Source organism: Bombina bombina, chromosome 11 (genome assembly GCF_027579735.1).
Source record: "Bombina bombina isolate aBomBom1 chromosome 11, aBomBom1.pri, whole genome shotgun sequence".
In the NCBI taxonomy this organism is placed as follows: domain Eukaryota; kingdom Metazoa; phylum Chordata; class Amphibia; order Anura; family Bombinatoridae; genus Bombina; species Bombina bombina.
Window position 1 is genome coordinate 53,228,052 of NC_069509.1, and position 20,444 is coordinate 53,248,495.

The following is a 20,444-nucleotide window of genomic DNA, read 5'->3' on the forward strand; positions in this document are numbered from 1 at the left end:
ATAAGGAGAAACTCATTTCTCAAGGTCACCCCAAATCAGAATCAGAACAGGTAGAGTAAGAAAAGATGCACACTTCTCAACATAGCACACAGTTAGTGTAAGGTCAGATCGGCCTATGTATCAAACACATTCAGTGTCGGTGTAAAGACAGTTATCTTCAGGTCACACTGTACAGACAATAAGGCACATCTACAGCACACAGTCAGTAGCAGTGTAAGGACAGACAGACATCTCTCTACAGCACACAGTCAGTAGCAGTGTAAGGACAGACAGACTTCTCTCTACAGCACACAGTCAGTAGCAGTGTAAGGACAGACAGACATCTCTCTACAGCACACAGTCAGTAGCAGTGTAAGGACAGACAGACATCTCTCTACAGCACACAGTCAGTAGCAGTGTAAGGACAGACAGACATCTCTCTACAGCACACAGTCAGTAGCAGTGTAAGGACAGACAGACATCTCTCTACAGCACACAGTCAGTAGCAGTGTAAGGACAGACAGACATCTCTCTACAGCACACAGTCAGTAGCAGTGTAAGGACAGACATCTCTCTACAGCACACAGTCAGTAGAAGTGTAAGGACAGACAGACATCTCTCTACAGCACACAGTCAGTAGCAGTGTAAGGACAGACAGACATCTCTCTACAGCACACAGTCAGTAGCAGTGTAAGGACAGACAGACATCTCTCTACAGCACACAGTCAGTAGCAGTGTAAGGACAGACAGACATCTCTCTACAGCACACAGTCAGTAGCAGTGTAAGGACAGACATCTCTCTACAGCACACAGTCAGTAGCAGTGTAAGGACAGACAGACATCTCTCTACAGCACACAGTCAGTAGCAGTGTAAGGACAGACAGACATCTCTCTACAGCACACAGTCAGTAGCAGTGTAAGGACAGACAGACATCTCTCTACAGCACACAGTCAGTAGCAGTGTAAGGACAGACAGACATCTCTCTACAGCACACAGTCAGTAGAAGTGTAAGGACAGACAGACATCTCTCTACAGCACACAGTCAGTAGCAGTGTAAGGACAGACAGACATCTCTCTACAGCACACAGTCAGTAGCAGTGTAAGGACAGACAGGCATCTCTCTACAGCACACAGTCAGTAGTAGTGTAAGGACAGACAGACATCTCTCTACAGCACACAGTCAGTAGCAGTGTAAGGACAGACAGACATCTCTCTACAGCACACAGTCAGTAGAAGTGTAAGGACAGACAGACATCTCTCTACAGCACACAGTCAGTAGCAGTGTAAGGACAGACAGACATCTCTCTACAGCACACAGTCAGTAGCAGTGTAAGGACAGACAGACACATCTTCAGGTCAGATAGAGACAGCTATAGTAAAAAGTGGCAAAGCAAGGATGCACATAAAGAAATCTACAGATAGACCTCATACAGATCTTTTAGCCACATACACAGTCTCTGGCAGAGCCGGGGTCAAACACTGGAACTGTTCATTCCCCTGAGCCCCTCTGTTTATTTTTATGTGGGGCGGGTGCTATAAAGTTGTTGCCAGCTCTGAACTTCATCCCATTCTCTGTGGCTGATCCGCGGGGAGTGGTCACAATTAATATTGGGGTGTGGCACAATGCTTCTGAAGTGATGCCCAAATACTGCTCAACACCAACACTGCTGGAAAGCTTTACCTGTAATCTACTTCTAGTTAATAGGAAATACTTCTACTGAGGATAAGTGGAAAACCTACTTATTTCAACCCCTGTCTAGCAGTCACTCAATCCTTTTGTCACTCAACAATTTGCAGCATGACCTCTTATTGTAACACAATTCTGCAGTCTAATCTGTTGATTTATAACTAAAATGTAAACAAGGAGGGTATGTCTGCATGCAGTGACCCAGAATCCATTGTTATGGACTTGGAAAATAAATTAGAAACTGTTATCTTGACTTACAATGTAAAAAAGATAGCAAACTAGCTTTATCTACTAGCAAACTATAGATTAACCCTGTCTCTTCTTAACGGGTATTCAATGCAGTACCGTAATCAGTGTATTAATTAGTTTCATTGCAAAATGTATTTATTTATTTTTAAACTCATGTTTCTGTCATACTTGTATAGGCGTGTCCCTCTCCTCCAATAAATCATAGGCAGTCATCCTTATTAGCCAATAAAGATTTATCAGGAAGTATAAAAAAACAAAAAAACAATACTGCAGTTTAATCTTTCAATTTAAAGGGGCATAAAACCCAACATTTTTCTTTCATGATTCAGATAGAGAGTAGAATTAAAAACAAGTTTCCAGTTTACTTCAATTATCTGGTTTGCTTCATTCTCTTGATATCATTTGTTGACGGAGCAGCAATGCACTAATGGTTTCTAACTGAAAAAAACATGGGTGAGCCAATGACAATCGGTATATATATATATGCAGCCACCAATCAGCAGCTAGAACCTAGGTTCTTTGCTGCTCCTGAGCTTACCTAGATAAACCTTTCAGCAAAGGATAACGAGAAGGAAGCAAATTAAATAATAAAAGTAAATTGGAAAGTTTTTTTTAAAATTGTATTCTCTGTCTAAATCATGAATGTCTAATTATGACTTTACTGTCCCTTTAAAAGGCTTTTTTTTTAACCCAAAAAATGCTTCTAATGTTTAAAAATGTAGCTTTTTTTATATGTGTAACGGGCCAATATTTAATAAAATGTCCCTTTAATTCACAGCAAATATTACAAAAGCAAAATAAAGTAAGCTGCTCCCCCTCAGATCTTTACAAAAGACCTTTTTTGTAGCTGATGTCTTCACGGTTAAAACATGTTTTCAGCAGGCCACCCTACCTTTCTGCGCCTAAGCACGGAGGAATGTGACAATAGGCGATTGCATCATAAGATGGCAATACAGTAGGAGCCTGGATATCAGCCTAATTTTCTAATAATAGGCTTTGTATTGCAATTTGAGCACTGCTTGCCAGCTCAGACAGAAAATCTTGGATTCAGACAGGTGAACAATGTATCCAAAGTCATTCTGTGTTCAGAAGACAATAGAAAGATGTCCAAGACGTAGGATGATGATACTGCCCCTTTTTTTAACCCCTCGGTTGCTAGAGAAGCCTGCAGCACATTCTGCGACAGACAAATGGACATTAAAATCAAATTAAATCTGCTATAAAAAGGTTAGCCATGAAAAGCAAACCAATAAAAAATGTACTTATATTATTTATTTTCCCAGATTTTCATGCAAATCTATCTCTAAAAATTGTGCTTTTTACACTGCTCCGGAGAGGCTGGAGTGTAACCCGTAGGATCTAGAAAACTGACCCTGTAACTGCTGGATCAGTGCTGGTGCTCATTTAATATTTGTCCCTAAATGGCCACAACTAAGGAGATAAGATAAAAATACTCAAGAGGTTTTTCAATGAGTATGCCACTGGACTGCAAAACAGTTTTAAATGTTGCTAGCAAAAGTACAGTTTAAACACCTAAAGCGACACAAAACCCAATTTTTTTCTTTCATAATTCAGAGAGAGAATACAATTTTAAACAACTTTCAAATTTACTTCTATAATCAACATTGCTTTGTTAATTTAGTATCCTTTATTGAAGAAGCAGCAATGCACTACTGGGAGATAGCTGAACATATCAGTAAGCCAGTGATAAGAGGTATCTATGTGCAGCCACCAATCAGCGGGCTAGCGCCCAGCTCCTGAGTCTACCTAGGTATGCTTTTTAACTAAGGAGAATGAAGAAAATTAGATAATAGAAGTAAATTGGAAAGTTGTTTAAAACTGTATTCTGAATCATGAAATAAAGTGTTGGGGTTTCGTGCCCCTTTAATGTGTGATGTAATCTAGTTAAATATTTATTTTATATTGTAGAATCAGACAACCTTTTCACTATGGTACGACCTGTGAGAATTGTCCCTCTCAGCCAATGAGAATCAATACAACTGTATCAGCTGTGTAGATTGGACAAAATTAAATCAGTTTTTATTGTTTGTTATTTTCCTTTTGTGTCATATTGAAATGCACTACAGTTGTTTTATTAATTTTATAAAACAGATATTCCTCTAGAGTTTGTGTGTTTTTATGCTTGTGAGTCATGTGACTGGCGTGCACAAACATGCACTTCCTGTAAGCTTTAACCTTTTAATGCCGTTCTATTCCGTCATAATTACACTGGGCTTTAGAGCCGTTATGACGGTATAGAACGTCATAGCCAACGGCTGTCCTGAAGCCTTCTGTGCTTACAGGATTTGATCGCGGTCTGGAGGGCGTTCCTAGGGTTGTAGGGACGCCCCCCAGACGCGATCCAATAATTGAAATCTCGCGATTGTGTGCACGATCGCGTGGTTTCAATTTGTCTACATCGGAACAGTTGTTCCGATGTAGGCACTTTAACCCAGTCACAAAAGGGTTAACTTTGACATTTTTCACACCAAAATATTTGTAACAATGTTTAATATCTGCTACTTTATATGAATCCTAGAAGGTTTTAGAGCAGACATTGCCCTCCAGAGGTTTTGGAACTACATTTCCCATCATGCTCAGCCAGCTATGCTCAGTCTGTTTTAGAGTGTAATGTCCCATTGCAAGTTGCTTGACCACAAATGTTTAATTGCTGGTGTTTCATATTCACTGCAGAACATTTGGGATTTCCACCCACAATGCTCTGCAGGCACTGACTGTGCACATACACATGTGTGATACTCTGCAGATCTCTGTCAGAGAAATAATAAGTCAAAATGTCACTGCCCCATAGTTTGTTGTCTTAATCTGGACATACAGTCCCAGATCAATGACCCTCTGCTTCTGTGATGTTAACCCTTTCACCTCCCACTGAGCTCTGCCCCACATACAGCATCATAAAGAAAAAATCCCATATAGCTGTATTCTACTAGTTTGTTTTGTAAAGATTTCAGATGATAATGTAAAGCAACATAAAAAACACTTTTCAGATAGAGCATACCATTTTAAAACTTCTAATTTACTTCTAATATCTAATTTACTTTGGTATCCTTTGTTATAAAGCATACCTAGGTTAGCTGCGGAGCAGCAATAAACTATTGGCAGCTAGCTTTTGATTGGTGGCTGCACATATGTGCCTCTTCATTGGATTACTAGATGTGTTAAGCTAGCTCCCAGTAAGGCATTGTTGCTCCTTCAACAAAGGATGCCAAGTGAATGGAGTAAATTTGATAATAGGAGTAAATTGGAAAGTTGTTTAAAATTGTATGTTCTGTCTGTGTCATGAAAGAAAAAATTGAGTTCTATGTCCCCATCTTGAGATTGTTATATAAAATGTTTAATTATCTGTATTAAAAAAACAACTTTTCAATATAATTTCATTATTTGCTTTGTCCCCTTTTCCTGTAATTTTGCTTGGAAATCCCCCTGATTTTCTATAAAGTAATGGTCGCAACCAGATGGAAACATAGGTTTCCCTTATCTAATCTCTTCTGCTGAGAACAATTAAGGACAGATCATGTGTGCAAACAGTGGTTGTGTGGAATATAATATTGCTAAAGGGACTTTAACCCTTAAAAAATAACATTGGTTTATTCCACACAGCCATTGTTTGCTCACTTTATCTGTCCTTAATTGTCGTCATCAGAAGAGATTAGATAAGGTAAACCTCAGTTTAAACATGGTGGCACCCATTCATTTAAATCAACTAAAACGTTACCTTTATTTCTTCACTATTTTAAGGGACACTAAACCCAAATCTTTTCCTTTCGTGATTCAGATAGAGGAGGCAATTTTAAGCAACTTTCTAATTTACTCCTATTATCAATTTTTCTTTGTTCTCTTGCTATCTTTATTTAAAAAGCAGGAATCTAAAGCTTAGGAGCCGGCCCATATCTGGTTCAGATCCTGGTTTACACTTGCTTATTGGTTTCCTAAATGTAGCCACCAATAAGCAAGCGCTATCCAGGGTGCTGAACGTAAAACGGGGCGGTCCCTAAGCTTTACATTCCTGCTTTTTAAATAAAGATGGCAAGAGAACGAAGAAAAATTGATAATAGGAGTAAATTAGAAAGTTGCTTAAAATTGCCTCCTCTATCTGAATCACGAAAAGGAAAAGATTTGGGTTTAGTGTCCCTTTAAATAGTGAAGAAATAAAGGTAACGTTTTAGTTGATTTAAATGAATGGGTGCCACCATGTTTAAACTTAGGTTTACCTTATCTAATCTCTTCTGATGACGACAATTAAAGAAAAAAATTAGGCTTAGTATCCCTTTAAACAACTAGTATATTTTTTAAAAACTACTTACACATTATTCTTAGGCTTTGCATACATCATTATGTCTAGCATTTATCCCTTTAAGATACTGTTTCTGTGACTCGAGTACTCAGGTATATGACCCCATTTCTACTAAGTGTATTAAACCAAGTATGCACATGTTGAGGCCATAATAAGCTTTCAAATAAAAGGGCTAAATCAAGTATTTATATGATCTGTTAGGGGCTGTGGGCAGGAGAAGGGGGGGGGGGTCTTCTGCTCATTCATAAGAGGGTCCCACGCATGTCCTGGCCTGCAGAATCCGGGCGGCTGCAGATGTGACCATATCCCCTAAGGCATGCTGCGAGACCAGAAATGGTAACGGAATGGCTGGTGTAACTAGGTGTCAGTTAACAGTGAAGTTGCCAGAATTGTGCAAAGTATTATGTAGAAAAGTGCACTGGTATTAAGGGAGATATAGCATAATAAAATATAGCAAAATGTACTTAAAGGGACACTGAACCCAATTTTTTTCTTTCGTGATTCAGATAGAGCATGCAATTTTAAGCAACTTTCTAATTTACTCCTATTATCAATTTTTCTTCATTCTCTTGCTATCTTTATTTGAAAAAGAAGGCATCTAAGCTTTTTTTCTTGGTTCAGAACTCTGGACAGCAGTTTTTGATTGGTGGATGAATTTATCCACCAATCAGCAAGGACAACCTAGGTTGTTCACCAAAAATGGGCAGGCATCTAAACTTACATTCTTGCATTTCAAATAACGATACCAAGAGAATAAAGAAAATGTGATAATAGGAGTAAATTAGAAAGTTGCTTAAAATGTCATGCTCTATCTGAATCACAAAAGAAAAAAATTGGGTTCAGTGTCCCTTTAACCCCTTAATGACCACAGCACTTTTCCATTTTCTGTCCATTTGGGACCAAGGCTATTTTTACATTTTTGCAGTGTTTGTGTTTAGCTGTAATTTTCCTCTTACTCTTTTACTGTACCCACACATATTATATACCGTTTTTCTCGCCATTAAATGGACTTTCTAAAGATACCATTATTTTCATCTTATCATTTACTATAAAAGAAAATATAAAATATGAGGAAAAAATGGAAAAAAACACACTTTTTCTAACTTTGTCCCCCAAAATCTGTTACACATCTACAACCACCAAAAAACACCCATGCTAAATAATTTCTAAATTTTGTCCAGAGTTTAGAAATACCCAATGTTTGCACGTTCTTTGCTTTTTTTTGCAAGTTATAGGGCAATAAATATAAGTAGCACTTTGCTATTTCCAAACCACTTTTTTTCAAAATGAGCGCTAGTTACATTGGAACCCTGATATCTGTCAGGAATACCTGAATATCCCTTGACATGTATATATTTTTTTTTAGAAGACATCCCAAAGTATTGATCTAGGCCCATTTTGGTATATTTCATGCCACCATTTCACCGCCAAATGCGATCAAATAAAAAAAATTGTTCACTTTTTCACAAATTTTTTCACAAACTTTAGGATTCTCACTGAAATTATTTACAAACAGCTTGTGCAATTATGGCATAAATGGTTGTAAATTTTTCTCTGGAATCCCCTTTGTTCAGAAATAGCAGACATATATGGCTTTGACGTTGCTTTTTGGTAATTAGAAGGCCGCTAAATGCCACTGCGCACCATGCATGTATTATGCACAGCAGGGAAGGGGTTAATAAGGGAGCATGTAGGGAGCTTTTTGGGGTAATTTTAGCTTTAGTGTAGTGTAGTAGACAACCCAAAGTATTGATCTACGCCCATTTTGGTATATTTCATGCCACCATTTCACCGCCAAATGCGATCAAATAAAGAAAAACGTTAAATTTTTCAAAATTTTAGATTTCTCACTGAAATCATTTACAAACATTTTGTGCAATTATGGCACAAATGGTTGTAAATGCTTCTCTGGGGTCTCCTTTGTTCAAAAATAGCAGACATATATGGATTTGGTGTTGCTTTTTGGTAATTAGAAGGCCGCTAAATGCCACTGCGCACAACACGTGAATTATGCCCAGCAATGAAGGGGTTAATTAGGTAGCTTGTATGGAGTTTGCAGGGTTAATTTTAGCTTTAGTGTAGAGATCAGCTTCCCACCTGACACATCAGACCCCCTGATCCCTCCCAAAGAGCTCTCTTTCCTCCCCCACCCCAAAAATTGTCCCCGCCATCTTAAGTACTGGCAGAAAGTCTGCCAGTACTAAAATAAAAGGTATCCTTTTTTTATATATAGCATATTTACATATGCTGCTGTGTAAGATTCCCCCCTTAGCCCCCAACCTCCCTGATCCCCCCCAATACAGCTCTCTAACCCTCCCCCTCTGCCTTATTGGGGGCCATCTTGGGTACTGGCAGCTGTCTGCCAGTACCCAGTTTGCATGTAAAAATGTCTATTTTTTTTTTATTTTTGTTTTTTCTGCAGTGTAGCTTCCCCCCCCCAAGACTAATCCCCCACCCCCTCCCAGATCCCTTAGATTACTTTATTCAGGGATTTTATCCCTCCTTTCTCCCCATAATAAAAAAACCCTTTCTGTAGTGTAAGTGGTTCCCACCCGCTCCCTCCCCGCGCGCGCGCCCGTGCGCGCCCCCGGCGATACCGCCCCCGATCCCGCCCCCCTCTTTTACCAAGAAGCCATCGATGGCCGCCCACCCACCTCCCACTTCAGCTCCCACCCACCAACGAATGCGGCCATCGATGTCCGGTGCAGAGAGGGCCACAGAGTGGCTCTCTCTGCACCGGAGGGGTAAAAAATGTTATTGCAGGATGCCTCAATATCGAGGCATCCTGCAATAACCGGAAAACAGCTGGAAGTGATCAGGATCGCTTCCAGCTGCTTTCCACACTGAGGACGTGCAGGGTACGTTCTCAGGCATTAACTGCCTTTTTTCTGAGGACGTACCCTGCACGTCCTCAGTCGTTAAGGGGTTAAAGGGATATAAAAACCCAATGGTTTTATTTGATGAATCAGAGCATGCAATTCTAAGCAACTTTCTAATTTACTCCTATTATCAATTTGTCTTTGCTCTCTTGGTATGCTTTGGTGAATAAGCAGCAATGCACTACTGGTTGCTGACTGAACACAGGGGCGAGTCAATGGCAATCGATATATACATGTAGCCACCAATCAGCAGCTAGAACCTAGGTTATTTGCTGCTCCTCAGCTTTCCTTTCAGCAAAGGATAACATGATAAGGAAGCAAATTAAATAATAGAAGTAAATTGGAAAGTTGTTTAAAATTGTATTCTCTATCTGAATCATGAAAGAAAAATTTTGGGTTTCATGTCCCTTTAAAGGGATTTTTATATTATCAAATTTTCTTCGTTCCCCTGGTAATCTTTGTTACAGATATACCTAGGTAGTTGTCTGGAAAACTACATGGCAGGAAATAAGTGCTGCTATCTTTTACTCTTGCAAATTATTAACATTATTGCAAAACTGCTGCGCTATATATATACACACACAGGTAGCCCTCAGTTTTTGGGTTAGGTTCCAGAAGGAATGGTTGTAAATTGAAACCGTTGTAAATTGAAACCCAGTTTATAATGTAAGTCAATGGGAAGTGAGGGAGATAGGTTCCGGGCCCCTCTCAAAATTGTCATAAGTAACACCTAATACATTATTTTTAAAGCTTTGAAATGAAGACGTTAAATGCTAAACAGCATTATAAACCTAATAAAATAATCACACAACACAGAATATATAATTAAACTAAGTTAAATGAACAAAACGATTTGCTAAACAGCATTATAAACCTAATATAATAATCACACAACACAGACTTCACTTGCATTTTTCTGCAATCAGTTCTTTCTATGCATTCCAATCTGGACTGATTTATAGACAGGAAGATCTTGTTCCTTTGAAATCTGCTCGATAGCTCAGGTCTGGTTAAACTGATTAATTTCAGCTTGCTTGGCTTTGCTGCAACACAAGCGGACAGCTCCACCTACTGGCTATTTTAATAAATGCACTGCTTCTCAATGCTTTTCAATAGCAGTCACATGACTGGAAAAAAAGGTTGTTATTCTGAAACGGTGTAAATTGAACCGTTGTAAAACAAGGGCCACCTGTATAGCAATGGAAGAAACTTGCACTCACTGGTACTTTTCAACAATCTTTACTGTGACAAAGTAACGTTTCTGGGATAATATATCCCCTTGGTCTGAGGAAGGGGATATATTATCCCCGAAACGTTACTTTGTCACAGTAAAGATTGTTGAAAAGTACCAGTGAGTGCAAGTTACTTCCATTGCTATTATCCCTACCTACTAGCACCCTGGCAGATGACATGGGAGTGAGAGTGAACCTCTCTGCTACTACGTATATATATATATATAGTGCTTCAGACACATGCACGATCCTGAGCTTACATTTTTTTTTACGTATTATTCTTTGATTCAGCTGGTGGTACAGTCAGATACATTACAGTCAGCCCCCCATAATCCCAGTAGTAAGTGCTCTGCTGTTGTAGCTATCAAGTCAATTACATATTCAGCACTAGCCACCCCAGCAGAGCTTTCTGAAGTGTGCACTGTTTGGAGCATCTAAAGCAACATAGCTATGGGCTACCTGTATGCCAGGAGCACAGGGGTTACAGATATACCTGTGGTTTTAGCAAGTCACTACACTAATAACTATGAACTGCATTGTATTTAACACAATGTCCCTTTAAAAAAAAGTGAGAGACACAATGATGAGTACACACACGGATACAATTGCGCTTAATTAGAACGGCAAGGAAATACAAATATTGTCAACGCTATTAGTACATGTATTTAATCTTTGTTTAACATACAGAATAAATATTGGTTGGATGTGTTACTATCAAAGGAACATTCCTGCACAAACTATTCTGAGGCTATACACCACCTGAGAACTTTGCTAAGCAAGCTATAAATAACCTCGCTATTTTATTATTATTTTTTTTAATTATTATTTTAAGCTCGGAAATCAGCACTGAAGCACAAATTGCTATGTTCCGATATCGGAAATTAGGGTTTGCTTTTGAGAAAATCTCAAAGTAAAAAAATAAATAAGGTTTTTAAAAATTCGATTAAAAACAGGGGCACTTTAATTCATCAAAACTTCCATTTCACTTGTGTTGTGAAAAAAAATACTTACCTTTTAAACTTGACAGCCGCTCCAGCCTCCCCAGGTCGTCGCAAGCCATTTCTGACGTCAGAAATGATGGATAGGTCATCCTCCAATCACGGCTCCCCCCCCCCCCCCCCCGGGGGAATCAGTGTCTGATGCAACACTGTGATTGGAGGAAGCCGGATTCCTCATTTTAGACCCAGGAAGAGGCTTTGCGACGGGCGGAGGAAGCTAAACCGGCTGTCAAGATTAAAAGGTAAGTTTTTTTTTCTTCACAACAGGAGTGAAATGTAAATTTTGACGAATTAAAGTGCCCCTGTTTTTAATTGATTTTTTAAAAAAACGGGCACTTTAGCATCAAAATTTAAATACACTATAAGATATATATATATTTTATTTATAGACTATATCCCCATTATAGTTTGAATGTACACACATTTTATATAGACCCTAATGCTCTGATAATGGGAAATAATGCACATCTGTGTCAAGCTCAGCAAGTTTAACCCGACATTTAAAAAATAAAAAAATAAAAAAATCAAGATTAAAAGGCTATGAAACCCCAACATATTATTTTGTGATTCAGACAGAGCATAACATTTAAAAAAGTTTCCAATTTACGTCTATTATCAAATTTGCTTCGTTCCCATGATATTCTTTGTTGAAGAGATACCTAGGTAGGCATCTGAAGCACTACATAGCAGGAAATAGTGCTGCCGTCTAGTGTTCTTGCAAAACTGCTGCCATATAGTGCTCTAGAAATGTGCCAGCTCCTAAGCATATGTCCCAGCATTTCAACAAAGGATACCAAAAGAACAATGAAAGATTGATAATAGAAGTAAAATCGAAAGTTGTTTAAAATCGCACGTTCTAGCTGAATCATGAAATAAAAATATCCCTTTACACTTTCATGAATCAGTCCTTTTTTGATTATAAAAAAAAACCTATTACCAAATTTACTTGGCATCATTTGTTGAAAAACAAATTCAGGTAGCCTCAAAAGCGTGCACGTCTCTTAAGCACTATAAGGCAGCAGTGTGGGCAGCAATGTTATGCATATAGCGCGCTCCTAAGCCTACTTCAGTATGGTCTTTAACAAAGGATACCAAGAGGATGAAATAAATTTGATAATAGAAGTAAAGTTAAGTTTCATTTTGACTAGTGTCTTAAACACAACATTTTTGCTGAATAAAGAGAATTACAAAGTTGCAGCCTAAAAAAAAATCCTACAGCTAAGAAAAGTCTGCAGGAATTTTAATATCTAAGGTTTGAACTCCAGACAGGATAAGACCCCCCTCCCCGGCAGACCTGCACGCCCCCCTGACAGCAATTAGCAAGAGCCCCCTCCTCAATCCACCATCTGCTACATCTCATCTCTTATTCCTCTCTTTATTTCTAGTATCCCCCCCTCCTCTCACCTCTGTCCCCCCCTCACACAGCTGCACATTCCTCAGAATATTACCTGCCTCTAACTGACCCCCTCATTAACCCTGTCTGTAACAGCACAGAAGTATACACACACCATCCTGCGCAGATAATATACATATGTACACACAGACTTCTGTAGAATTTACTTTTGTAATATGACTCCTGGCTCAGTATTCACAGTATTGCAACAGAAAGCAAATTGTTACTAATATTTATTTGTCTAATGGTACTAAATTCAGTAACGGTACATAAGTAAGAGTACACGACACTGCAAAATGAATCCAGCGCTAGTCGAAACCATCACCTAAGTTTCAAGTCTAGTGATCAAAAATCATATATTACTGCAGATAGGATCAAGAGGGGTAAATCAAATATTTTTGTCTCCCCCCCCCCAAAAAAAAACCCCACTTTCCTTGATACGCAAAACAGCCCCAAACGCAGGAGATAATGAATGTTAGAACAAATGGTTAACACAAGATTAAAAAAAAATAAAAAAAAGTATGGCAGACAGTGACACCCTATTTGGTGTCTCTTCTCCTGATCACACTACAAGCAAACCACTAGCACACTGTGAAAGTAAGTGGTAAATAAATATTATTGTCATTTATCTGTGGATTTGTACGTTTTTCTATCCAGGGCCCCTCCTATCCAATAGTGATTTGTTTTAATATGTATCTGTATTTCTTTTACCACAAATCAGTGTCATTGTCTCACTCATGTACCCGGTGCTACGGAATATGGCAACATTTTACATATAAATAATAATTTATTTGTAAAGAGCCCAACTATTTCACATTTCTAAGTGCAATATTACGGTGGAGCACAAAATTTGCTGTCATGATTCAGATAGAACATATTTTATACAACTTTCCAATTTACTTCTATAATCATATGTGCTTATTCTCTTGGTATCCTTTGTTGATAGAGCATCAACACACTGCTGGGAGCTAGCTGATCACATCTGGTGAGCCAATAACAAGAGGCATATAAGTCCAGCCACCAATCTGCAGCTAGCTCCCAGTAGTGAATTGCTGCTCCTGAGCCTACCAAGGTATGTTTTTCAACAAAGGATACCAAAAGAACAAAACAAATAACATAAGAGAAATAAACTGGAAAGTTGTTTAAAATTGCATGCTCTATCTGAATCATACAAGTTTAAAGGGACACTGAACCCAAATTTTTTTCTTTCGTGATTCAGATAGAACATGCAATTTTAAGCAACTTTCTAATTTACTCCTATTATCAAATTTTCTTTGTTCTCTTGCTATCTTTATTTGAAAAAGAATGCAGATAATCTTTTTCTTTTGGTACAGTACTCTGGACAGCACTTTTTTATTGGTGGATGAAGCAGGAATCTAAACTTACATTCTTGCATTTCAAATAAAGATACCAAGAGAATGAAGAAAATTTGATAATAGGAGTAAATTAGAAAGTTGCTTAAAATTGCATGCTCTATCTGAATCATGAAAGAAAACATTTGGGTTCAGTGTCCCTTTAATGTTGACTTTACTGTCCCTTTAAGATACCGCATACTCTTCGTAAGATGTTCTGTAAACTTAAACTGGACAAGCTCTTATACTTAATGCCTGGAACATAAACAGCAATATTTTCCTATAATGTGTATAATAAAACAGCAGTTAAAGGGACAGTCAACACCAGAATTTTTATTGTGTAAAAAGATAGATAATCCCTTTAATTACCCATTCCCCAGTTTTGCACAACCAACACTGTAATATTAATATAATTTTTACCTCTGTAATTACCTTGTATCTAAGCCTCTGCAGACTGCCCCCTTATTTCCGTTCTTTTGACAGACTTGCATTTTAGCCAATCAGTGCTCACTCCAGGGTAACTTCACGTGCATGAGCTCAATGTTATCTATATGACACACATGAACTAATGCCCTCTAGTGGTCAAAATGCATTCAGATTAGAGGCAGTCTTCAAGGTCTAAGAAATTAGCATATGAAACTCCTAGGTTTAGCTTTGGAAAATTGTTTAAAATTACATTCTCTGTCTGAATCATGAAAGTTTATTTTGGACTAGACTGTCCCTTTAAGTTAATTTGTTTGTATGTAATAAGGGTCAGTAAACTAGCAAGAGAGTATTTTCTGTTCCAATACAGTATTAATGCTTATTGGCTGTTAGGGACATCTAAACAGAGGAAATCCAAATGAAAACTGGTAAAAACAAACCAACTTGCACTGATCTGCAGATTTACACTGTGAGATGAGGGCATATGTACATATTCGGGCCTATCTATTAAGCAGACTCGCCAGAAACACCAGTTATGGAGCAACGGTCTAAAGACCGCTGCTCCATAACCCTGTCTGCCTGCTCTGATGAGGGGGACAGGAATCGCCGGAATTCAACCTGATCGAGTACGATCGGGTTTATTGATACCCACTGCTGTCTGCCGATTGGCCGCGAGTCTGCAGGGGGCGGCGTTGCACCAGCAGCTCTTGTGAGCTGCTGGTGCAATGCTGAATATGGAGATCGTATTGCTCTCTGCATTCAGCAATGTCTGTCGGACCTGATCCGCACTGTCGGATCAGGTCCGAAAGAATTTCATAAATAGGCCTCATCGTCTGGCTAACAGTCACCACGGCACAGAACTCATCTAACGGACTTGGGCCACTTCTCCTTTTGGGCCAGTAACTTGTAAGGGGCTTGGATGAGTTGACAGACAGCTCTGTGCCAGGCATTGTCCCTATCTGACCTGTGTCTTAGCTTTTTTATCAGCACTATGTCCTGGAAGGCAGCATTAGGTAGGGGCTGCATACCACAGAGGGCTCCACCCTGACAGGCATAAGCCACACTTAACCAGGAGGTGAAAGGCCATCAGGCCTAAATGATAAGTATGAACTACTAAGAAGGGGCATAAACAAAGTCTCTGCTAGACTGTCTTAAAGGGATAAAGAACTCATTTTCTTTTGTGATTCAGACAGAACATACAACTTAAAAAATAAAAGTTTCCAATTTACTTCTTTTTTCAAATGTGCTTTGTTCTCATGGTATTCTGGGTAGAAGAGATACCTAGGTAGGTGTCTGGAGCATCTAATCTTTCAAATAATTGGATAACATTCTTGCAAAACTGCTGCCATATAGCGCTCTAGACACGTGTACGCTCCTGAGCTTACTTCCTGCTTTTCAACAAAAAATACCAAGAGAGCAAAGACAATTTGATAATAGAAGTCAATTAGAAAGTTGTTTAAAATCGCAGGTTCTATCTGAATCAAGAAAAAACATTTTGGGTTTCCTGCCCCTTAGTTTTCATAGAAGGCTGAAATGCAGTGCTGTGTAATATGTTGCAGCCCTTTCCAAAAAAGACATTAAAAGGTGATGAGATTTGTTGTTTAATATTTATAATACGTATGTGTCAGCACAAGACCTGCATACAAAAGAAAAGCATGTAAACTGTTCCTAGCACAATAAATGGTTTTGCAGTCCAGAGACAAACAAATTGAAATGACTATTGACTAATGACTATTCACTGTTGTCATTTAGTGACAGAAAAAAAAAGAAAACCAGCTCCTGTACTGATCAAAAAAATCTGTATAGCATGTTGCAGGGTCGCTACTATGGAACCTGCAGGATGCACCGTAGCCTCTCTAAGGGAGAATTAAAAAAAATACAGAAATCTTTCGTTCTTTTTGAAACCACCTTATTATAAGCTCATGCCAATACCTTCCCACTTCAAAATGGATCAGAGCTTGGCATGGATTGTACAAAAAAAAACCCTGAAACTGAAGCTTGCCGATCGCCCCCAGTGGCCCATCCTTACATTTCTTGATAGGAAAATGGTATAAAGTCAGGTTAATGTTGCCCAGAGATCCTAAGAGGGATGCAATTCAAGTCCCAGATATGCTTCAGAATCTAATTTGCTTTGTTCTCTTGGCATCCTTTTTGGAAAAGCATACCTAGGTAGGTTTAGGAACTGGGAGCTAGCAGCTGATTGGTGGCTGCACATATATACTTCTTATCATTGGCTTACCAATCTGTTCAGCTAGCTCCCAGTAGTGCTTTGCTGCTCCTTCAAGAAAGGATAACAAGATAATAAAGCAAAATGTATAATAGAAGTAAACTGGAAAATTGTTTTTTTGTTCTACCTGAATCATGAAATAAAAATTTGGGGTTTTATCTTCTTTTTATAAGTAGTAAAATATCACTGCATTAACCCATTTGCAATCACAAGTCTGTTAAACATAATACTTTACAAGTCAAACCAAGTGAACATTGCTTTGCCTCTTTTTACTAAATATAGGTCATGCACAAACACACACATCCACAAACACACACAATCACAGACACAGATACACACAAACACACACAAACATACATACACCCCCCCCCACACCCCCACATGCACATACATATACACACAATCACACACATCCACACACACAAACACACATCGGCAAACACACACACACACACACACACACACAAACACACCCACACAAACACACACACACACACACACATAAGAAGCAAACTGAACAAACATGCATCAATCAATATATTGCAACCAAGTGAATTCCCTAATACTCTGTTTCTTTGCAGACCTCCCACCATGCAGCTGCTTTTATGGAGTATTCTACTTATTGGTGTACCTGGATTCATCACTGAAGGCTGCCCAAATGACTGTCAATGCAATCAACCTCAGACGGTTTTCTGCCTGTCCCGCAAGAGTTCTAAATTTCCAAGCAAAATCCCCCATGACACGGTCAACTTGTATGTTTTTGAGAATGGCATTAGCTCTGTGGAGGAAGACAACTTCTCTGGCTTATGGGATCTGCAGCTCCTGGACATTTCTTATAACAAACTGTCAAGCCTTCCAGATGGAATCTTCAGAAGTTTGACCAACCTTAGCAATCTGGACCTCTCATCAAACTATCTGACTGAGATCTCTGCAGATACATTTCAGGGGCTTAGCAAGCTGGAAAGACTCTACCTAAATGAGAACAATATTCAAAGCATCCACCAAGATGCCTTCAAGGGTCTTGAGAGCTTGCTGGAACTCAAGTTGAAGAAGAACAAGTTAGTGGTACCTCCAGTTTTTTCATTACCTCACCTCTTGCTTCTAGATCTCAGCTACAATATTATTCCTACCATCCAGCCAGGAGTTTTTAATGCACCTAACATTGAAACACTTCTATTAGCAGGACTTGGCTTAAAAGAGGTGTCAAAAGAGCTGCTATTTGAGCTTAAAAACCTTCATGAACTGGACATCTCTGATAACCAGCTGGACAAGGTGCCCGTAGGTTTGCATGGTCTGACCAAACTCAACATAGCTGGCAATATTGGTATATCTCAGCTCCACATTGACGACTTTTCTGGTCTCCCAGGACTGCAAGATGTGGATCTAAGTCGTCTCAGCCTCCGCACACTGCCGAGGGGCCTATTCCGCTCTGCTTTAAGACTCCGTGCAGTGAGTTTGGCCCAAAATCCTTTTAATTGTGTGTGTTCTCTGGGCTGGTTAGCAGAATGGCTGAGAATCAGTGGAGTAAAATTGTTGCGCCCAGATGAGACTCGCTGTCACTTTCCTCCAAAAAATGCAGGTAAAACCTTGCGGCAATTGCGGGATTTGGAGTATGGATGCCCACCACCAACCACCACTGTTTTACCTACTACAACAGGTTACAGCAGCACTATTCAAACATCTACTCTAAAAGAGCCATTTTATGATGAAATACTGACTACTACCATTAGCACCACAACAGTAGTTCCTCAGCATAAGGTAGAAGAAGACCCCACAATACCAGCTGTAATAAATTTAGAAGATCCACTATGCCCACCACACACCTGTCTAAATGGGGGTTTCTGCAGCCTGGATCCTTTTGGACGATTGGAATGTGAATGCCCTCAAGGATTTTATGGACTGTACTGTGAGATTGGGCCAGTCACACCTGTTCCTGCTGTTGCTACTGAACCTCCTCCAGTGCAACTCCAGGTCCTTGAAGTGACAAGCAGTTCCCTTCGAGTCGATCTTCAGAGTTTTAGCCACAGAAAAGCCAATCTGAAGGGCATCCGTTTGACACTGCATAACCTCTCTGGGTCAAATCGCAGGCCTCTAGTCCTTAGCCTACCATCTACATTGTTTGAGTACACTGTGAGAAGCCTGGAGCCTAACAACACTTACAGGCTGTGTCTGGGATCTTTGGGTGATGGTTCACCAGAAGATGAACTCTGCACAGAGGCCCAGACCACCGGATTGTCTCTCAAGCACAGCGCTCAAGTTATCCAGTCTCAGGATGCAAATCTGACCTTGGTGCTTGTCCCAGCGGTAGCTGCTGGGATCCTCCTGGCTGTGATTGTAGCAAGTGCAGCCTGTTATGCTAGGAGACGGAGACTGAAGGAGCACGCTGGTGAGGAAAGTGGGCCTCTTGAAATGGAAGGAGTAAAAAATGGACTTGAAGGGAAGGGGGAACTAAAAAAACTTTCAGATGGTCCAGTAGAGTCTGAAGAACCACTCATGGACCCAACAAAAAATAGGAATAACAATGACACGCCCACAGGTCAGCTTCCACACTCCTACTTCTAAGTGTGCTGTTTGCATTGATAGACTGTTTAAATGGGCACAATACTTGCCCATGTTCTGACTGCAAGAAAGTGCTAGGCTTGCTAGGAGACAAGTCCACTAGACAGCTGTGCTGACTAGGTGCTGGCACATACATTAACAGGAGAGCTCAGCTTTTGATACAAAAGACAAAAGATTCAGAGACAGATGACTGTAAGTGAGCCAAGAAAATAACCGTACTGCCTTTGAGTTGACAGGAGCATGTCCAACTTTCAAAAGTGCTCCAAATATTTTGTTGTGTTGGGGGATTTTACAGCCATATAAAGGCAAAAATGGAAGAAAACAAACAGCTGTGCTTGTTATTCTTACCCATTCACAAACCTAAGTGGACCAAATGCACTGAAACCCATAAGGGGAGAGGAGTTTTTCTCCAAGTTCTACAGGGACACTAAGGGAAAATATTAAGCGTGGAATAGATATGGTGAAGTCCAATGCATGAGACTCCATGTAATTAGGGCACTTAATTTGACTAGTGCTACATTATAAACACTAAGAGACTGATAAACGCAAGGGGTTAACTTAATAATGGTATTTTTATATATATATAACTGGACACATCCTGTAAACTGATTGTTATGAGGCTCCATTTGCTGGACAAAGTGGGGGTCAGTCCTCACATATCAGTGTCAAAATGTGCAAACTGTTTTCAAATAATAAATATTGATCCTTCCATTAGTTTCTTTTTTTTTTATCTGTGTTTGTATTCTATCAAATACATCTAGAATTGGCAAGCGGACTATGGCTCTGCTTGGGTGGGTTCAGAATCAATAGCAATACAACAGTAACGAGAACAGGCAAAAGAAATGCACAGTGCTGAAGAGTCTCTAGGGCTTGATTAAGTAAAAGATAATTAAGAACAAGACAGAATGAACATACATTTGACAAACTGTATATATTTTAGTTTAAAAATAAAAAAAACAGAATTTATGTTTACCTGATAAATTACTTTCTCCAACGGTGTGTCCGGTCCACGGCGTCATCCTTACTTGTGGGATATTCTCTTCCCCAACAGGAAATGGCAAAGAGCCCAGCAAAGCTGGTCACATGATCCCTCCTAGGCTCCGCCTACCCCAGTCATTCGACCGACGTTAAGGAGGAATATTAGCATAGG

The 20,444-nt window shown here is 39.4% G+C and overlaps 2 protein-coding genes across 4 annotated transcripts in view; one reads left to right on the plus strand and one right to left on the minus strand.

Annotated features, from left to right (window-relative positions):
• Positions 1–20,003, plus strand: part of VASN (vasorin) — a 23,506-nt gene extending 3,503 nt beyond the window's left edge. For both annotated transcript variants that reach the window (XM_053695148.1, XM_053695147.1), the window contains exon 2: positions 17,317–20,003. In XM_053695148.1, coding sequence (XP_053551123.1) covers positions 17,327–19,297 — 1,971 coding nt within the window. In that variant the 5' untranslated portion in view covers positions 17,317–17,326 and the 3' untranslated portion in view covers positions 19,298–20,003. The remainder of the gene's footprint in view (positions 1–17,316) is intronic.
• Positions 1–20,444, minus strand: part of LOC128642390 (mitochondrial import inner membrane translocase subunit tim16) — a 353,230-nt gene that overhangs the window by 140,474 nt on the left and 192,312 nt on the right. The gene's annotated exons all lie outside the window — the stretch shown is intronic.